Raw genomic sequence first — 21,138 nt, 5'->3', positions numbered from 1 at the left:
GTCATCAGTATATTAGTTGTCAGGTCTCTTTTACTTCATAGCCAGAATTAAAACAGCCCTTCTAGCCGTTTTTGACTATGAGAATATTAAGAATCTGAATGAGCTTTCACATATTTCTTTCAGAACTTCTGACTATTGTCAACAAAAACTATATAATAGAGAGTGACAATCAATTCTGTAATCAATAATCTTATTGCAAATGATTTAATTTCTTTATAAAATGCCGCTAAACAAAATAGTTATGTAGCATAACTCAATCTACAGTGTTCTCCATTTTTCACTAAGGTAAGGTGGGTGTTTTGAAAAAATCACTTGCAACCGATTGGTTTTTTTTTTGTTTTAGCATTTCCAACCGGGTTTAACTTTACTGTTTTTTGGGACACAAAAAGAAGGATTAGTATTGTATTCACATTTAATAAAATTGAACTGTTCTTTGCTATCACTGCTAGCCTTTTATTTGACAAATTAGTTGTTAGCATCTCGGATAGCAGATATGGTGTTTGCAGGACTCCCTTCTCCTGCATATGCATTGCTTATCGATCCAAGTTTCTGTCCTGTTCCTCGCTTTAGTGTTGTATTTTTGGCACACAGAACAGAAATATCCTCTTTCTGTGCCGATTAGCCATTTAAAGTCCTATTCATATTCATCAGCTTGGGAACAACCCCTCAAATGAGGGGTAAACTCTCAATGTAATGACTACCCCTTTTATGAGGGGTATATTTCTGAGATACAAATGAACTCATATTTATTTTATTTACAGAAACTTTTCCCAAAGAACTATACATCTATTTGGTATTGTATTATAAAACATGTCCAAGAAATTTGTAATATTCCTGGACTTATATCTGCTTTATCATTAAAAATAATTGGACCCTCTTTTAAAAAAGTTGATCCAAATATAACGATTTTCCCCCTTTTAAGTTAAAAAATCTAAGTTTTTCTCTTTTCTTTTCTTCAACAGTATTGACATGACCTTTTGCCAGAGAGACAGTCCCTCATTTAAGGGATATCCCTCATTTGGGGGACTGTTCCCAACCTGTTCATCTTCGCGATCCCTTGCATGCCTTTTCTGTTGTTTGATACTTTTTTTTCAATTTCAACAATTTCAATACAACTATCCGTTTTAGTTGACTTATTTAGCATAGAATTTTCCTTATCACCATCGTCACCTGCCTTTCTCTTCCCCCGATTAATAAAAAGAAAACATTGAAATTTGACGATCCGCCATTTTTGTCAATGAAAACAAATGTGAGGCGCGATTAGTATTTAAATTTTTCCTAAAATGGAAAGGTGGTCGGTTTTCAAAAGAAAGTGGTCGGCACACCTGGCTTAAATGCCGAATGGAAAACACTGATCTATCATTATAAATGTCAGCTATTTACCTGTGGTCCAGGCTCTCCACGGTCTCCGACTGGTCCAGGTTTTCCCTGAAAAAAAAGTTATGTGAATGAAAAGTACTGATAAATCTTTTATCTAAATACAACTCATTTTGTACTAGACATTTTTTCATTGAACATACTGATTCAACAATGTTGAAGTTATCAAATTTGCAGTCTATCTTACATTAGAAAGTATCCCTATTCCTTTTGATTGTAACATTGTAACTATTCTCTATGTTTTCAGTTTATGCTTGGCTTGGGTCAAGATATGTTTTTTTATTATTATTATGCTATCAATCTTCAAAATGTGATGAATGTTTCTTTGAGTAATATATGTTTCCTTGTAGAACAAAATGACATTTTTTATAGTGTATAACTAAAACAAGAGTGCACACGCTGAAATGTCTCGCCTGTTTTACTGACCATTGATTTTATGTTGAAAGTCTTAAAGATAAAGGTTTTACTACAAGTATCACATAAACTTAACATTCGTAAATATCCATGACCATGAGGTCAAGGTCAGATAAAAACTGTCACACAGACATGTACACCTTACAATCATTCCATACACCAAATATAGTTGACCCATTGCTTATGGTAATCGAAAAACAGACCAAAACACAATAAACTGTTGTCACAGAGATATGTCTCGCCTTTTTGTAATTTTGATTGTTCAAATGTTGAAATTGAATAGCAATACTTTAACATGTAAGTTATGCAAATATTCAAAGTCAATGAACCATGACTGAATGTACATGGCTAAACAATCTCCATGGAAATGAGATGTGCCAATGCTAATGCAACTGCATACAAAATACCATTGACTTATTATAAGTCGTTCCCTTTAAACAAACCTAAACACAAACATTAACTTGTAAACTATGTAAAAGTTTCAAAGTCAATGAACCATGATGAGGGGGTGAGGCTATATAATCTCCATGGAAACGATACTTTCACATGCCAATAAATTTGCATACCAATTATCATTGACTTAACATTAGTAGTTCATCTTAAACTGATCTAATCACAAACTAATACATGTTAACTAAGTAAAATTTTCAAAGTCAATAGACCATGACTAAGGGGGCGGAGTCAAATAATCTCCATGGAAATGAGATATGCCAATGCTTATACAACTGCATACCAAATATCATTGACCTACCACTAGTGATTCCCCATAAACTGACCTAATCACAAACTAATACATGTAAACTAAACAAAAGTTTCAAAGTCAATAGACCATGACTGAGGGGGCAGGGCCAAATAATCTCCATGGAAATGAGATGTTGCAATGCTAATACAACTGCATACCAAATATCATTGACCTACCACTTGTAGTTCACCATAAACTAGACCTAATCACAAACTAATACCTTGTTGACGCTGCCTGCCACCGCTGGAAACAGCATACCTATGTTTCGCTTTTTGACACTGTCAAGGCGAGACAAAAACTTAATGTTAACTAATGAACCATGGAAATGACGTCAAGGTCAGATGATACTGGCAAGACAGACATGGACACCTTACAATCATTCCATACAACAATTATAGTTGACCTATTGCTTACAGAACTTGAAAAACAGACCAAAACAAAAATATTAACAATGACCAATGAACCATGAAAATGAGGTCAAGGTCAGATGAAACCTGCAAGTCTGACATGTACCCCTTACAATCATTCCATACACCACATAAAGTTGACCTATTTCTATTAGTACTTGAAAAACAGACCAAAACACAAAAAATTTACAATGACCAATAAACCATGAAAATGAGGTCAAGGTCAGATGAAACCTGCCAGTCTGACATGTACCCCTTACAATCATTCCATACACCACATATAGTTGACCTGCTGCTTGTAGTATCTGAGAAACAGACCTAATCACGTAACTTTAACCTTGATCACTGATCCATGAATTGAGGTCGAGGTCAGGTTAACCCTGTCTGATGGAAAATGTAGACGTTGCAAGGAACCCATATACCAAATATAGTTAATATAGTTATCCTATTACTCATAATAAGTGAGAAATTCACATGACAAAAAAACTGTAATTTTTTTCAAGAAGTCACTGAACCATGAAATTCAGGTCAAGGACAATGGGCATATGACAGACGGAAAATTCGTAACATAAGGTATCTGCATACAAGGTATGAAGCATCCAGGTCTTCTACCTTCTGAAATAAAAAGCTTTATACAAATAGTTTAAGCCGCCGCTGCCGGATAGTAATACCTATGTCTCGCATACTGGAAAGTCGCAGGCAAGACAAAAATAGAACAACTACTATGGAATATTGCAGCCTATTTAAATCTTGAAATTCATGTTATTGTAAGGTAAACAAGATGTATTCATTAATTTGGAAGTTCTGCAATATTTGTATCATTGCAAATAAAAAATATTGTCATTTTCACTTGATGATTTTGAATATTGAAAAAAAAAAAAAATTTGTCAATATTATTATTATATCATATCATCTTGATGATTTTCTATGATTGTCTATTTGTAGTAAAGATTAAGCTGTTGGGAGACTTCATCATTTAAGTACAATTTTTTTTTACCCAACATTTGATCCTTCTAAGACATATAAAACTAAATGAAAAATTTTTCATTTTTGTTAATTGGCTCAGCTTAATTAATGTAAAAGAAGAATTAAGAACTTACAGATTTTCCTCTTGTGCCTCTTCTTCCACGGCGTCCATGACGACCAGTTGGTCCCTGTAAGTATCAAACACTATGATTAAAGTAGATTAAATTAAAGAACCTTAGTGAGCGCGCTCACATACCCCACGTCCCCACATTGTCATTGGAGAAATAATATAAGTGTAAGAAAAATAAATTGTATCAGAAAAAATAAAATGCTCCGCAGGGCGCAGCTTGATACGACCGCAGAGGTCGAACCCTGAACAGTTGGGGCAAGTATGGACACAACATTCAAGCTTGATACAGCTTTGCATTTGGATTGTGATTAAATATTTGACACAGCATAGGTTTCTGACACAGAATGAATGTGGTCTAAGAACTTAAAAATTTTAAATTGGACATTCACCTATTATGGTCCAATATCCAAAATCTAAATACATGGTTAGATTCAGCATATCAAAGAACCCCAAGAATTCAATTTTTGATGAAATCAAACAAAGTTTAATTTTGGACCCTTTTGACCTCAATGTGGACAAAGTTGAAAACGCGGCCCAAAAATCAAAAATCTAAATACATGGTTAGATTCAGCATATCAAAGAACCCCATATATTCAATTTTTGTTGAAATCAAACAAAGTTTAATTTTGGACCCCGATTTGGACCAACTTGAAAACTGGGCCCATAATCAAAAATCTAAATACATGTTTAGATTCAGCATATCAAAGAACCCTAAGAATTCAATTTTTGTTAAAATCAAACTAAGTTTAATTTTGGACCCTTTGGACCTTAATGTAGACCAATTTGAAAACGGAACCAAAAATTAAGAATCTAAATACATGGTAAGATTCGGCATATCAAAGAACCCCAAAAATTCAATTTTTGATGAAATCAAACAAAGTTTAATTTTGGACCCCGATTTGGACCAACTTGAAAACTGGGCCCATAATCAAAAATCTAAATACATGTTTAGATTCAGCATATCAAAGAACCCTAAGAATTCAATTTTTGTTAAAATCAAACTAAGTTTAATTTTGGACCCTTTGGACCTTAATGTAGACCAATTTGAAAACGGAACCAAAAATTAAGAATCTAAATACATGGTAAGATTCGGCATATCAAAGAACCCCAAAAATTCAATTTTTGATGAAATCAAACAAAGTTTAATTTTGGACCCTTTGGACCTCAATTTGGACCAATTAAAAAAACAGGGCCCAAAATCCAAAAACTAAATACACGGTTAGATTCAGCATATTAAAGAAACCCAAGAATTCAAGAATAAAACCCCATTGAAATTGGTCAAGAAATAAGCAATTTATACGAAGTATCTTCTTTTGCACAATACTGTGCAATTAAATATTTCTTGCTATTGCGCAATACTGTACAATTGACAATTTCTTGCTATTGCGCAATATTGTGCTATTGGATATTTCTTGCTATTGCGCAATACTGTGCAATTGAAGATTTCTTGCTATTGCGCAATACTGTGCAATTGAAGATTTCTTGCTATTGTGCAATACTGCGCAATTGAAAATTTCTTGCTATTGCACAATACTTATTATATAATAATTTACACATCCTGTTTGGTGTGTATCTCCTACCATATCATTATTATTTGCTTTTAAATATAAATCAGAAATAACCAACTTAAAATGGAAAATTTTAAAAGAAAAAAAAAATGAAAAAAAAAAAAATCCCCCCCCCACAAATATTTTGAACCCCCTTATGATTCATCACCCCCAAACTCAATCCCAGCCTTCCCTTTGTGGAATGGTACCTTGCAGTACAATTTCAGAGAGATCCATACACTTGAACACAAGTTATTGTCTGGAAACTAGAAAAATGTGTTTTTTGGCCCCTTTTTGGCCCCAAATTCCTAAACGTTTAGGGCAATTACCCCCAAACTCAAACCCAGCTTTCCCTTTGTGATATGGAACCTTGTAGTACAATTTCAGAAAGATCCATACACTTACACACAAGTTATTGTCCTGAAACTAGAAAAATGCTTGTTTTTTGCCCCTTTTTGGCCCCTAATTCCTAAAATATTGAGGCAATTACCCCCATCATCAATCCCAGCCTTCCCTTTGTGGTATGGTACCTCGCAGTACAATTTCAGAGAGATCCATACACTTGAACACAAGTTATTGTCTGGAAACTAGAAAAATGCTTATTTTTGGCCCCTTTTTGGCCCCCAATTCCTAAATGTTTCGGCAATTACCCCCCAAACTCAATTCCAGCTTTCCCTTTGTGATATGGAACCTTGTAGTACAATTTCAGAAAGATCCATACACTTACACACAAGTTATTGTTATGAAACTAGAAAAATGCTTGTTTTTTGCCCCTTTTTTGGCCCCTAATTCCTAAAATTTTGAGGCAATTACCCCCAAAATCAATCCCAGCATTCCTTTTGTGATATGGAACCTTGTGGTACAATGTCAGAGAGATCCATACACTAACACACAAGTTATGTCTGGAAGTTACAAAAATGCTTATTTTTGGCCCCTTTTTGGCCCCTAATTCCTTTACTGTTGGTACCATAACCCCCAAAAACAATCCCAACCTTCCTTTTGTGGTATTGAACCTTGTGGTAAAATTTCATAGAGATCCATTCACTTAAACTAAAGTTAGAGTGCGAAAACCAATGTGTCTTCGGACGACGCCGGACGACGCCAGACGACGACGACGACGGACGACGACGACGCCAACGTCATACCAATATACGACCACAAAAATTTTTTTGCGGTCGTATAAAAATTGAATCATAATTTCCTGTCAATATGCACATCTACATAGTATGTCCTTATTATCTGCACAGTTTCATGAAATTCTGTTGTGTGGTTTGAGAGGAGTTGCGATGACAAAAGATTGCAGTAGTATATTGGGCAAATAAGTTCAAAGGGGCGTAACTCCTGGAAAAAAAATTGAATCGTAATTTCCTGTCGATATGCACATCTACTTAGTATGTCCTTATTATTTGAAAAGGTTTCAAGAAATTCTGTTGTGTGGTTTGAGAGGAGTTGCGATGACAAAAGATTGCAGTAGTATATTGGGCAAATAAGTTCAAAGGGGCGTAACTCCTGGAAAAAAAATTGAATCGTAATTTCCTGTCGATATGCACATCTACTTAGTATGTCCTTATTATTTGAAAAGGTTTCAAGAAATTCTGTTGTGTGGTTTGAGAGGAGTTGCGATGACAAAAAGTTGCAGTAGTATATTTGGCAAATAAGTTCAAAGGGGCGTAACTCCTGGAAAAAAAAAATTGAATCGTAATTTCCTGTCGATATGCACATCTACATTGTATGTCCTTATTATCTGAAAATTTTTCATGAAATTCTGTTGTGTGGTTTGAGAGGAGTTGCGATGACAAAAGGTTGCAGTAGTACATTAAAGTAAATAAGTTCAAAGGGGCGTAACTCCTAGAAAAAAAATTGAATCGTAATTTCCTGTCGATATGCACAACTACATAGTATGTCCTTATTATCTAAAAAGGTTTCGTGAAATTCTGTTGTGTGGTTTGAGAGGAGTTGCGATTACAAGAAATAGGACTGACGAACTGACGGACGGACGGACGGACGGACAGAGAGACGGACAATGGTATACCATTATAATTCCCGTAAACTGGCATATAAAAAAGAAAAACCTTTAGTGAACAAGTTCACATACATACACTCTACATATTTCAAATGGGAAATTATCAGGAGTCCCCCTTTCCAAAAAAAATTGTTCCTCATTTCAGACTTTTTTTCATTATTGAACTCATCCGAGGTTTTGATGAATGGAATCCATCATAGAAACTTGAAGAAAATCTGATAAGAAATGAATGTGCTATCCTGGCGACAAGAAGTAATATGGGATGTTTTTTCAGTTCCCCCTATCAGATATTTCCGATTATTACATTCATTTCAGATTTTGAAGAGAAGATTGAATCCTTCATCAAAATTTAAAGCCAATCTGATAATAAATGAAAGTGCTATTCTGGCGATGAGAATTAAAATGGAATACTTTGACCAGTCCCTCTCCCCAAAGAAAGTTCCCATTTTCAGATTTTTCTGATTATTCAACTCATCAAGGTTTTCATAAGTCAAGTGGAAACCTTCATAAACATGTAGAGTATCTCATGAGAAATGAAGTTGTTGTTGTGGTGACAAGAATTGATATGGGAATACCCCAATATTTTTCCAAGTCACCCTCCCAATTGTCAGATTAATATCTACCTAAAAATTTAACATTCTTATTCAGGATAATATGTAAGTAGCAAGGCTTCAATATAATTTCATACAACACTAAAAGGGTGCTTACAAAGAAAATTGTCTTAATTTCAAAACCATTTAACACCTGTAAACCATTGAAGAGACTTATGGAACCCAGTACTCTATCTGTTGTAGGACAATTAATCTGTCATCATGTATGACAAAACTAGAGGCTCTCATGACAAAAAATCTCTGTTTTGTTGATCTTGTATTGCTGATCATTTATTCTGTTTAGTTTCTCTTTATCTTCTTTAGTTCTTGCTCAAAACATAACAGAGGGTAAAAAAAATCCTCATTTAAGGTCAATCACTCCTATAAAGAGTGACAGTCTACCAACTATATCGGCAAAATTTGACTTGTTAGTAGATCTTGCCTTGCTGATCATTTTTATGATTTAAAGTGTCTATTTATCTGTATTATAACTTTTATCATATAAGGCATAATGCAAAAAAAAATGGTAAAACTCTTCATTACAGGACAATAAATCCAATAAGGAGTCGTCAGACAATATTGTCTTAATTGTAGGTCTTGTCTTGCTGATCATTTTTGCTTATTTAAGTTTCTATCTATTTATTATAATTTTTAAAATATAAGGCAAAAATGCAAAAATTGGTAAAAAGTTGTCATCAAAGGGCAATAACTCTAATAAGGAGTCGACTGACGATTTCGACAATGTGGACTTATTTGTAGAACTTGTAGTGCGGATCATTTTTGCAGTTTGCAGTTTCTTTCTATCTACTATATTTTTCAAGATAATAGGCAAAATTGAAAACAATGGTAAAACTTGTCATTTAAAGGCAATAACTCCTATAAGAAGTCATCTGACAGTTTTGACGCATATGGACAATTGGTAGAGCTCAACATTCTGAACATTTTTGCTTTTGTCAGATTTTACCTATTCATAACGGCTTCTAAAAACTTTAAGTTCATAGATTTAGTTCACTACATGGAGCAAAAGTTCAATATCTAATTTGGAAAGAATCTTGTTTTTTTAATAGTTCAATTACCTTTGGTCCTGTCGGTCCAGGGTATCCTGTTATACCTGGCATGCCTTGTCGTCCCTGAAATTATATTTGACTAAATTAGTGTGTACATTCATAAGACATTGTAAAATAATCTAAATAATATTTACTACACAGGTAGTCCATGACCTAATAGGGTATATACACATTCAGTAAATTTTATATGAGATGAGAGCATAGCTAGAGTCCCCTTACAAAATTTACAGACCTTGTATATACCAATGATGAACTGTGTAATATTTATATCCTACTGACTATCTGATTCTTGCAATACAAAATGAGTATCTTACAGATGCTTTCTTATAATGGGCAATCTGTGTAATAAATATACCAGTACACAGTCAGCATGTGACTTCGCACATTCAATTGAATTCTCTGAAATCTATAGAAGGTAGGGTATATCATTATGTTAAAACCTTTTAGTTTAACTGAACTATTTTATGCCATAATGATATTTTCAAGATCTTTACCTCTACATTTTTTTTCAAATTTTATTATTTCCTTCTTTCAAACAAACAATATACTGTGGATTCATTTATTTTTCGTGGGTACCAATTTTCGTGGATTGAGGAAAAAATGTAGGTTCGTGGATATTTGATTTGTGGTTTAGCCACCAGTCTGCATACAAGCCTGTATAAAATTTGCATTTCGAAGATACATTTAAATTCGTGGTACCACTATACACCAATATCCACAAAACCGATGAAAGAATAATAATGACTCCACAGTAGTTAACTGTATTATAATAATAATAATAATAATAAATTCTTTATTTAAAGAGGGTAAACTCAGTTAGTTACAATAAACTAATCTTCCCTGAGGCCCTCACATACAAATTACAATACAATCAAAAAACAGATATTTACACATAGTTAATTTACAGTCAATTAGTTCAATGTAATATTACTAACATGATAAGATATAAGGCTGTTCAAGATGTACATGTAGTCAAAAAATCAAATACAAATATAAATAAAAGAATATACAAATACATTGTAGAAACATAATCTTATCAGGACTGTGTTAAGTACTTCTTGATACTTTGTTTAAAAGTATAAGTGTTTTGAGCTTTACGCATTTTGTTTGGTAGTCCATTCCATAACACTGATCCAGAATAAACAAAAGATTTCTTAAATAGCTCAGCTTTTGGCTTAGGAACTATCAGATTACCTTGAGTGACGCCTCTCAGGGAGTAAGGATTATTATCTGATTTCAGTTTAAACTTTTGAACTAGGTACATTGGTGCTTCCATATGCATACATTTATATAGAAGTAAATATTTGTGGTATTTTATTCTATTGTCAACTGTCATCCACCCAAGTTCTTTAAATAAGGGGGCTGAGGGGGATAAAGGAACTGCATCTAGAATTAATCTTGCTGCCCTTTTTTGGAGTTTTAAAATTCTTGCTATCCCTTCATTTTTACATTCACCCCAAATAATACAGCAGTAGTCAATCAGGGGCAGAATATACCCATTGTAATATGTTTTCCTTGCATTTATATCTAAAAATTTCTTTATTTTAGAAAGGAGGTATATTCTGGATGATATATTAGCACAAACTTGGTCAATTTGATTTCTCCAGTTAAGTGTGCTGTCAATTTTAACACCTAATAATTTTTCACATGAAGAATTTTGTAATACTTTTGAATCTATTATTAAGTTTGGTTGATAAGTCTGAATTGATAGTTTCTGCTTTGTTCCAGTAACCAAACATTTTGTTTTATTTGCATTAATGAACATGTTATTCATTTTGCACCACTCTTCAACCCTGTATAAATCTTCTTGAACATCATCATGTATATTTTCTATGTTTTTCCCTGATTTATGAAGAGTGGTGTCATCAGCATATAGGTCTGTTTCACAATTTTCAATGCATAAGGGAAGGTCGTTTATAAATAGCACAAACAATAGAGGACCAAGTATAGAACCTTGGGGGACACCAAATTTTACATGTTGTTGTTCAGAGTAAACATTACAAATGTTTACCTGCTGTTTTCTGTTATTCAGGTATGACTTGAAAAAACTAACAGTAGCCTCACTAAATCCATAAATTTCAAGCTTTAAACAAAGAATGTCATGATCTACCAAATCAAAAGCTTTTTTAAAATCTAATAAAATTGCTAGGTTTAAATTACCATCATTCATTTCTTGCAACCATTTGTCAATGATATTAATAAGTGCAGTTTGACAAGAATGCTGCGGCCTGAAACCAGATTGTGTAGGGTGTAAAAGTTTAAGTTTAGATAAGTATTTGTACATGTTATTAGAAACATGCCTTTCTATTAATTTTGATAAAGTTGGAAGAACAGATATAGGTCTGTAATTTGTTGCTAAAAGCTTGTCACCATCCTTGAAAACTGGTGTTACCTTAGCATTCTTCAGTAAAGAAGGATATATACCAGTATCTATCATTCTGTTAAATATGTATGTGAGAGGTGATGCAATAACAGGGGCGCTTAATCTTAGGATTTTTTAAGTAAGTCTGTTTTTTTATTTATTTATTTCCATTCAAAAGGAACTATGATTACACTATTTTATCCTGCCTCAATGATTCTCACCTTTTCTCCTTGACTACCCTGTTCTCCAACTTCTCCTCTTTGTCCTGGATCTCCCTTTAAAAAAAACAAATGTTTAAATTATCTTTTTATCAGATTTAATTCGTACAGACTTAACTGATATATACAACAAGAGTTTGTCTGGTCATTGTGTGGCTGCATGTTCGAGTGTTTGAGGTGAACATTCATATTATTTTCATTTGACAAATTATTTGTTTTTTTGTGCAAGATCTTCTGGTTTTCCTACTTCCTAAAATTTCATGACACAGTTGTTAAAATTTCCATCAATTTTTTGTTAAATTTCAACCAATGATTCCTGTTTCATTAGTCAGAAATTGGTTTTATTTTTGTCTATGAAGATTTAATTAAGTTTGCACAATTCCTAAAATAAATATCTTAGTGTATATTCCTTAGGTTATGAAGAGTTTTGTCACCTGCATAAAAGTCTGTTTATACTTTTTAAACAAACTTTAGTACTTTTTTTTAGGTAAAATAACATAGCTAAATCTAAAATACCATCTTTCATTTCTGGCTACCATTTTTTAATAAGTACAGCTTAACAAGAATTATATCGTCTAAAACCTAATTGTGTAAAATATGAAATGGATTTTGAATGGAGGGAAATGTTCATTTCCATGTTGATTACCTTTGTTCCTTCAATTCCTTCATATCCAAGTGGTCCAGGAGTTCCTTTAAGTCCTTTATCACCTTTATATCCATAGTCTCCTTTCATGCCATCCATACCTAGGCCACCCTAAAACAATAGGTATAGGTAAAATATATTATTGTATAGCAACATAACATTGCCTAAAGAACATAACTAAAAGTAAGTATGCAATATTCTATGATATTGCATCATTGCAAATGAAGCTTCAAATTATCAACATTATCAGTGACAAAATTATGTTTTTCAAGCTTTGCTATACAACAGAAGGGTACTTTCATGAGTATTGGTGAATATTATCTCTTGTAGAATAAAAATTGCACTCCCAAGCTCAAATAATATCAAAATTTCTGTTATACCATATCTTGACAGTAAACACAATTTAAGAAAACTTAAGACCACTTCAAAACTAAAGAAAAAGAGATTGTAAGATCTATTTTATGCACTGTTTTTTTTAATTAGAAAAAAAATACACATTGACAGCTTAAAGACCATAAAAACAGCACTTCTTATTTCCATGCATTTATGATATAATGAAACCATGAAAAATGAAAGCAAATATATATGTTTAAGTTTTCGATTGAGAGTACCTCAAGAACTCATGTTTTCTCTGCAAACATTTCTTCTCTTAACAATAACAGTTTGTTCTTCAGAATCCATTAAAATATGAAAAGAAGGAGATTTGAGAACTTATGACATTATGTTACTTGTATTACTTACCATGTCACCTTTGATCCCAATTGGTCCTGTGTTACCTGTATCTCCCTACAAATATCAATACATTCAATATATTTACAGATATATCATTTTTAAACAATTCAATAAATGTTTCAGATTATGTTTTTACTGGAAAATTAATCATATATGAACATCATGTTTTCCAATTATTCAAATACTTACAGTATTTTTACAAACTACACAGTACATTGAACAAAAACAGGTAAAAGTCTTAAATGGCTGGTTTGCAATATTTATTTCTAAGTCCGAATGTCTGTATCTATACATTAAAAGTGTACCTTAAAAAATCACAGTACCTTAATTCCTCTTGGTCCTGGGTAACCAATAATGCCCTGCATTCCTTGTGATCCCTGAAATTAAAAAAAATCGGAACAATTTAAGAATGCAATACAGACAATGAATTCTTTTAAGTCAAATGGCTAATTATTAAAAAAAAAAAAAAGGTTGTTTTTTTCATAAAATATTTACAATGATAAATAAACAGCTTCTCTAAGAGCGCATGATAAACCTTTATTATGCATATTGAAATTGTTACAAGAATAAAATCGGATGTTTCGAAGGCATTTAATCATAAGCAAATAGTACGGTTTATCTCATTTATAAGATAAACCAATTAAATGAAAGAGATTTGATTAATGCATCATTCGGATCCGTATCTCGTTTCCCGCTAATTAACTTCACGTGACTCTTCAGCCTTACATTGAACTAGCCACTGTTGTAGATATATGAATGTTTCAAAAACCCACCACCTCCCCTTGCAATCTACCATCTAATAACAATTTCTTTGTCTGCTGCTGTTTTATTAATTTTTCAGGATGACCAGAAAAAGCCTGATCCATAATGTTATTGGACTAAATAGAGAGGACAAACAAAGCCGATGGATTTGCTTGCTGAATCATACTTTCGAGAACTATAGGCTAATGTTAATTTTAGTGAGTGGCTTGTACTTTTACCAGGATATTCAGATACCAGCAGAGTGAAAATGGAACCATCAATATGCGTTATTAGTTTGTCTGCCAGGAATGCATTAAACTTTTAATTTTCCTTTGTTAAAGATCAGCATTTATCTTGAAATTAATTTGTTCATTATATTGTAATAAAATGATTAGTCACAGTCAAAAACGTATGTCGGGATCTGGCAAGATTAAGGGGTTTTGATCCTCTCCTGTATTGTATGTCGGATCATATTAGGTTTTTACTTTCCTGCGGTACCGCAGGAAGTTCTGTTGAGACCATCTCATGTATATATAGCTACCATGAGTGGCCGGTTCTGAATTGGTACCAGTTCGAGCTTAACTGTTTTATGATCTAGAAATTGTTAATCTTCACTCCCCTGAAGTGAAACCAGGGGGTGATTCGAATATGACCTGACGTATCTGGGGATCATGGCCCTTGTTCTCTTTAGTATTTAACCTGGAGGAACTCGAGCATCCATTGTCACCAATGGTGCACAGACTTGTCAATTAAATCAATTACCGTAAGTTGGCATTCTGCTATCATGTCAGATCTCATCATTCGATGTGAACTGTGGCCGCTATTTTCCACATAAATTATTTGTTTGTTACAATGTATGCTTTGCCTTAAACTTGATTCTTTAATAAAAATGGATCTGTAGAAAAACATGCCTGAGGATACCATTTAAACCACACATTTTGTTATGTTCACCAATTCCAACAGTCAAGTAAAGTTTCCACTAAATCAATCCTATGGTACAATATTTGATAAATTTACTAAAATCTGACAATTAAAGTCCCATAACTCTGGAATTACAGACCAGAAAATTTAAAAAATACATACAGGAGCTTCCTTATTTCAGTCACCACAATAATGTAAAGTTTAGAGGAAATCAATCGAGGAATACAGGAGTAAGAGCGAGATTTGTGAAAAATTGCCTTAAATGTAAAAGTTAAAGTTCCGACACACCAAAATATTCAAAAAAAGTTTGGAGGAAATTAATAAATAAATACTGGAGTTAGTGCGCAATTAGTGAAAAATTATCTTAAATCTAAGGGCCAAAGTTCTGTAACTCTGGATTGACAAAGTAAAAAATAAAACAATGTTGTGTTAAAGTTAAATGAAAATTGGATACAGCGAAGTTGATTTATTGTATGAAGTGTTGACGGACAGATGAACGTTGGTATACCATAATGCGTTCGTCTTTGATGGGCGCATAAAAATTATTATGATTATTTGGGTTGAACTTGACGATAGTTATAGGAGACATCACAGTAAATAAATGTGTGATGCAATAAGGGTTATTCTATTTTTTATGCACAAGTTTGTCTAGGTTCAGTTATCTTTTTAATCATGATCTTCAATGTACGTTTTCTTCCATGTACACAACATATCTTTTAGAAGTGGTGAATAATCATGCCAAGTTTCGGCACTGAACTCCTATTGGTTTTAAATTTAGAGAGTCAAAATGGTGTATTAATTTGGCAAACATACAGAGGGACAAGATGATTACTGTGTAGGCCTTCAACTAATTAATAGGCATGGCCCTAATTAAACTATAAATATCTCTGGTCCTTTTGCTGTCCAGAAATATATTCTTACACTGTTCTTTGTAGAAGAAATAATATCTACCCTTCAAAATTATAAATTTGTACTCTTTTGTTTACTTCCTTACTCTGAAATTCAATGGATTTGAACAAAATATTTCCTTTGCATGTATCTTATTATAGAGGAAAATGAAACCTATCCCTGAAAACTGATTCAGGACCTTTAGCAGTCCCATTCAGTAATAAAATATTAAATACTAGGTCCATTGGAAATACTGTTTCTGGAACCCAATTCAGGACCTTTAGCAGTCCCATTCAGTAATAAAATGTTAAATGCTGGATCCATTGGAATACTGTTTCTGGAACCCAATTCAGGACCTTTAGCAGTCCCATTCAGTAATAAAATATTAAATACTAGGTCCATTGGAAATACTGTTTCTGGAACCCAATTCAGGACCTTTAGCAGTCCCATTCAGTAATAAAATGTTAAATGCTGGATCCATTGGAATACTGTTTCTGGAACCCAATTCAGGACCTTTAACAGACCCATTCAGTAATAAAATATTAAATACTAGGTCCATTGGAAATACTGTTTCTGGAAACCAATTCAGGACCTTTAACAGACCCATTCAGTAATAAAATGTTAAATGCTGGATCCATTGGAATACTGTTTCTGGAACCCAATTCAGGACCTTTAGCAGTCCCATTCAGAAATAAAATGTTAAATGCTGGATCCATTGGAATACTGTTTCTGGAAACCAATTCAGGACCTTTAGCAGTCCCATTCAGTAATAAAATATTAAATACTAGGTCCATTGGAAATACTGTTTCTGGAACCCAATTCAGGACCTTTAGCAGTCCCATTCAGTAATAAAATGTTAAATGCTGGATCCATTGGAATACTGTTTCTGGAACCCAATTCAGGACCTTTAACAGACCCATTCAGTAATAAAATATTAAATACTAGGTCCATTGGAAATACTGTTTCTGGAAACCAATTCAGGACCTTTAACAGACCCATTCAGTAATAAAATGTTAAATGCTGGATCCATTGGAATACTGTTTCTGGAACCCAATTCAGGACCTTTAGCAGTCCCATTCAGTAATAAAATGTTAAATGCTGGATCCATTGGAATACTGTTTCTGGAACCCAATTCAGGACCTTTAACAGACCCATTCAGTAATAAAATATTAAATACTAGGTCCATTGGAAATACTGTTTCTGGAAACCAATTCAGGACCTTTAACAGACCCATTCAGTAATAAAATGTTAAATGCTGGATCCATTGGAATACTGTTTCTGGAACCCAATTCAGGACCTTTAGCAGTCCCATTCAGTAATAAAATGTTAAATGCTGGATCCATTGGAATACTGTTTCTGGAACCCAATTCAGGACCTTTAACAGACCCATTCAGTAATAAAATATTAAATACTAGGTCCATTGGAAATACTGTTTCTGGAAACCAATTCAGGACCTTTAACAGACCCATTCAGTAATAAAATGTTAAATGCTGGATCTATTGGAATACTGTTTCTGGAACCCAATTCAGGACCTTTAGCAGTCCCATTCAGTAATAAAATGTTAAATGCTGGATCCATTGGAATACTGTTTCTGGAACCCAATTCAGGACCTTTAACAGACCCATTCAGTAATAAAATATTAAATACTAGGTCCATTGGAAATACTGTTTCTGGAAACCAATTCAGGACCTTTAACAGACCCATTCAGTAATAAAATGTTAAATGCTGGATCCATTGGAATACTGTTTCTGGAACCCAATTCAGGACCTTTAGCAGTCCCATTCAGTAATAAAATATTAAATACTAGGTCCATTGGAAATACTGTTTCTGGAAACCAATTCAGGACCTTTAACAGACCCATTCAGTAATAAAATGTTAAATGCTGGATCCATTGGAATACTGTTTCTGGAACCCAATTCAGGACCTTTAGCAGTCCCATTCAGTAATAAAATGTTAAATGCTGGATCCATTGGAATACTGTTTCTGGAACCCAATTCAGGACCTTTAGCAGTCCCATTCAGTAATAAAATATTAAATACTAGGTCCATTGGAAATACTGTTTCTGGAAACCAATTCAGGACCTTTAACAGACCCATTCAGTAATAAAATGTTAAATGCTGGATCCATTGGAATACTGTTTCTGGAACCCAATTCAGGACCTTTAGCAGTCCCATTCAGTAATAAAATGTTAAATGCTGGATCCATTGGAATACTGTTTCTGGAACCCAATTTAGGACCTTTAACAGACCCATTCAGTAATAAAATGTTAAATGCTGGATCCATTGGAATACTGTTTCTGGAACCCAATTCAGGACCTTTAACAGACCCATTCAGTAATAAAATGTTAAATGCTGGATCCATTGGAAACACTGTTTCTGGAAACCAATTCAGGACCTTTAACAGACCCATTCAGTAATAAAATGCTTGGTTAGTGGAAATACTCAGACCTGCCAACCTCCACGATTTAAGGGGGTTTCCCCCAGGAGAGGTGTTGACCTGAATTTTTAAATTCTTTATTAAATAAACTGAACACCTCCAAATAGGCATTCAAATGAGTTAAAAGGATATTTAAGCACATACATATTCATTCAAACAATTTAACAGTAGATTAAAAACAATAGGTCCTCTTGTGCTTAAAATCCCCCATGGAGATTTTTAAAATTTGGCAGGTATGAATAATGCTTCTGAAATCTGATTCAGGACCTTTAACAGACCCTTTCAGTAATAAAATTTTAAATGCTGGGTCCATTGGAAATACCGTTTCTGGACACTAATTCAGGACCTTTAATAGACCCATTCAGTAATAAAATTTTAAATGCTGGGTCCATTGGAATACTGTTTTGACATAAACTAGGGAGTAATTGCTTAAATTTTACTTACCTGATCTCCTTTAAGCCCAGGTTCGCCCTCTCTGCCAGGTAATCCCTGTCAAGAAATAATTAAAGTATTTATTACAATCTGATATCATAGGTTTATTTTTCACAAAAATCATGTTTCCTCTTTCTCTGATTTATTATCTAAAACATTCATATATTTTCATTCAAATCTTTATGGAACAATTCTATTCACTTTCGATGAAAACTCAATATTTTTATTGAAATAAATGTTAAACATGTTAACTCTTTCAACACTGCATAACTTTCAATGTATCATACCCTTCAACACTAAGTAACTTTGAGAATTTTCATTTATTTAGGGAAGGTACTTTAAAACTGATGTATATTTGTACTCAGTCGTCCAATTCCATCATATGAGGTATCAAAATAATCAGCATACTTTGTACTTGCTGTACCTGTTTGTCTTATTGTGACTTATGGTGACATACAGGTGAGATACAGGTAAAAATACAGGTAAAAATACAGGTAAATCAGGTAATTTTGATAAACTGGTGTTTTAACTATGACATCACTTTTATTTTGTTTGAATTTATATTGATTTAATAGTTTATGATTATTAAAAAAAAAAAAAGTGATATTGTCTCAATTGACAAAGTATTTGTACTTCGTTAGCACAGGTAAATTTGTAAACTTTCATGTATGATTTTCGGATTGCGTTCAAATCAGTTAAATTGACGATAGAAGTGAAGACTTCTTCAGTATAAAAACATTGAAAATAGTTCAGGGCAGATGCTGAAGTGTCAAAATTTCTAACTGGGCCCACACGTTCCCTAAATTCACGAATGTTTCTTCGAGTTTCTGTCTTTCTCCATGTGTCAAAATTTTTGTCAACATGTCCGCGGCTTCAAACCCCTCAAAGTCATCCTCATCATCACTGTCCCCCACTATATTTCTCCATTGCCTTTCTAATTCATTTCTGTAAGCTTGATTAACATTTATTAAGTCAAATTGGCCGACATAATCAATAATTTCGTCTACTGACAGGTCGTTTTCACTATCGCTATCTGCCATTTTGTGTACAAAACTTCCAAAAATTTTCGACGCTAATAATAGACCAATATTTACTTTATTTTCCGTTAAAAGTACATAAAAAGCCAGAGAAACTCAAATGAATGTATATGACTCTAGTATGTTACTTTAGAGGGGTTATCCCAACGACTGACCAATGGAAATCTCGGATTAAAAAAAGTAGCATGCGCAGCCCGGTATAGCGGGCTATAGTGTGTACGGAAGTAAAATTGATTTCCTGGTAAACCGGGTCATAGTGCTTAAAGAGTTAAACTAGAAGTCCTTTTATAAGGTGCTGATTTACCCCAAAAATGTTCATCAATATACATGTATACCAGGGGTCATACTTCAGAATTTTATGGAGAACTGAGTTCTCCCTGGTAGCCAAACAGAGAGAAGTGAAGACCCAACATGGTGAACTTGGGGAACATATAATGCTTTTAATGTGATAACTTTGCCAACATGACACCTTCTTCTTGCTTTAAGGGGTCTTTCTCACAACAAATGTTCAGATTTTATTTAAATTCCTTGTTGTCTAAAAGAGTTGAAATAAAGCATTTGAATTTTACAGAATCGCAAACCTAATCCAAACAAAAGTCTATTAAGATTTGCTCATATTTGTGCTAAATAACAATAAATAAATTTAATAAGAAAAGATATTTTACAGCCAAAACATGGATCCTAAAATCATCTAGTGTGGTGAGCTCTTGTATACTATAAAAAGAGGGAAATCTTGTTGCCAAGATTATTAAATCTAGCTAATTGAATAAATTCTATAAAAAAAAGAAACAAAAATGTTAATGTAATTTACTTACAGCTGGTCCAAGTGGTCCAGGCAAACCAGGAAGTCCAGGTTTTCCTGCAGGACCAGAAATGCCTGGTGGTCCCATTGGTCCAGGTGGTCCTGGTGGACCCTAAAAAAGAAAACTAGTATTCTAAATATCTGCTGCCAAAAAATGTTACTTGCAGTTTCACATACACTTGTACCTTGTCCAGAAATGTGTATATATGCAAATTTTTAAGACTTTTTATATTGTCAGAGATATTTTCTTGAAACCACACATTCACTAATATATTCTATGTCTAACACATTCATATCTATATTAAATCTACATTTGAGAAAATTATTATTTATTCCAATTCAAGTGAGAGAGGTCTTTTAAAGTTTTAAATAATCTTTGTAGCAGGTACAGTACATATAAAATATTTAATATAGTAATTCTAAGATGGTCTGTTTTTCAGTATCCTATATCACTTTACAGAAACCACTCATGTGATTACATCATAAAGTAAGGTATGGTTTGGACACTTTGACTGCATGAAAATCAACATACAGACAATGTCTCCTGACCATACATTTACTACAGGATCAAATGGTCAAACTATAAAAAATGTTTGGGACATTTAAAGTGGAAATCAAAACATTTCATCTGCTTAATTAGCACGTTAGAAAGAACAAAAAATC

At 33.3% G+C, this 21,138-nt stretch overlaps 1 protein-coding gene across 2 annotated transcripts in view; it reads right to left on the bottom strand.

The window, feature by feature from the left end:
* Positions 1-21,138, bottom strand: part of LOC127728272 (collagen alpha-1(I) chain-like) — a 156,644-nt gene that overhangs the window by 102,455 nt on the left and 33,051 nt on the right. For both annotated transcript variants that reach the window (XM_052235556.1, XM_052235557.1), the window contains exons 20-28: positions 20,489-20,587; positions 18,649-18,693; positions 13,542-13,595; positions 13,228-13,272; positions 12,490-12,597; positions 11,847-11,900; positions 9,273-9,326; positions 4,041-4,094; positions 1,384-1,428 (exon numbers count right to left, since the gene is read on the bottom strand). In XM_052235556.1, the coding sequence (XP_052091516.1) occupies positions 1,384-1,428; positions 4,041-4,094; positions 9,273-9,326; positions 11,847-11,900; positions 12,490-12,597; positions 13,228-13,272; positions 13,542-13,595; positions 18,649-18,693; positions 20,489-20,587 (558 nt within the window). The remainder of the gene's footprint in view (positions 1-1,383; positions 1,429-4,040; positions 4,095-9,272; positions 9,327-11,846; positions 11,901-12,489; positions 12,598-13,227; positions 13,273-13,541; positions 13,596-18,648; positions 18,694-20,488; positions 20,588-21,138) is intronic.

The sequence above is a fragment of the Mytilus californianus genome, unplaced genomic scaffold (genome assembly GCF_021869535.1).
Source record: "Mytilus californianus isolate M0D057914Y unplaced genomic scaffold, xbMytCali1.0.p SCAF_2, whole genome shotgun sequence".
NCBI classification, from domain to species: domain Eukaryota; kingdom Metazoa; phylum Mollusca; class Bivalvia; order Mytilida; family Mytilidae; genus Mytilus; species Mytilus californianus.
Note: the sequence above shows the minus strand (reverse complement) of the source record. Positions and strands in the feature narration are given on the sequence as shown.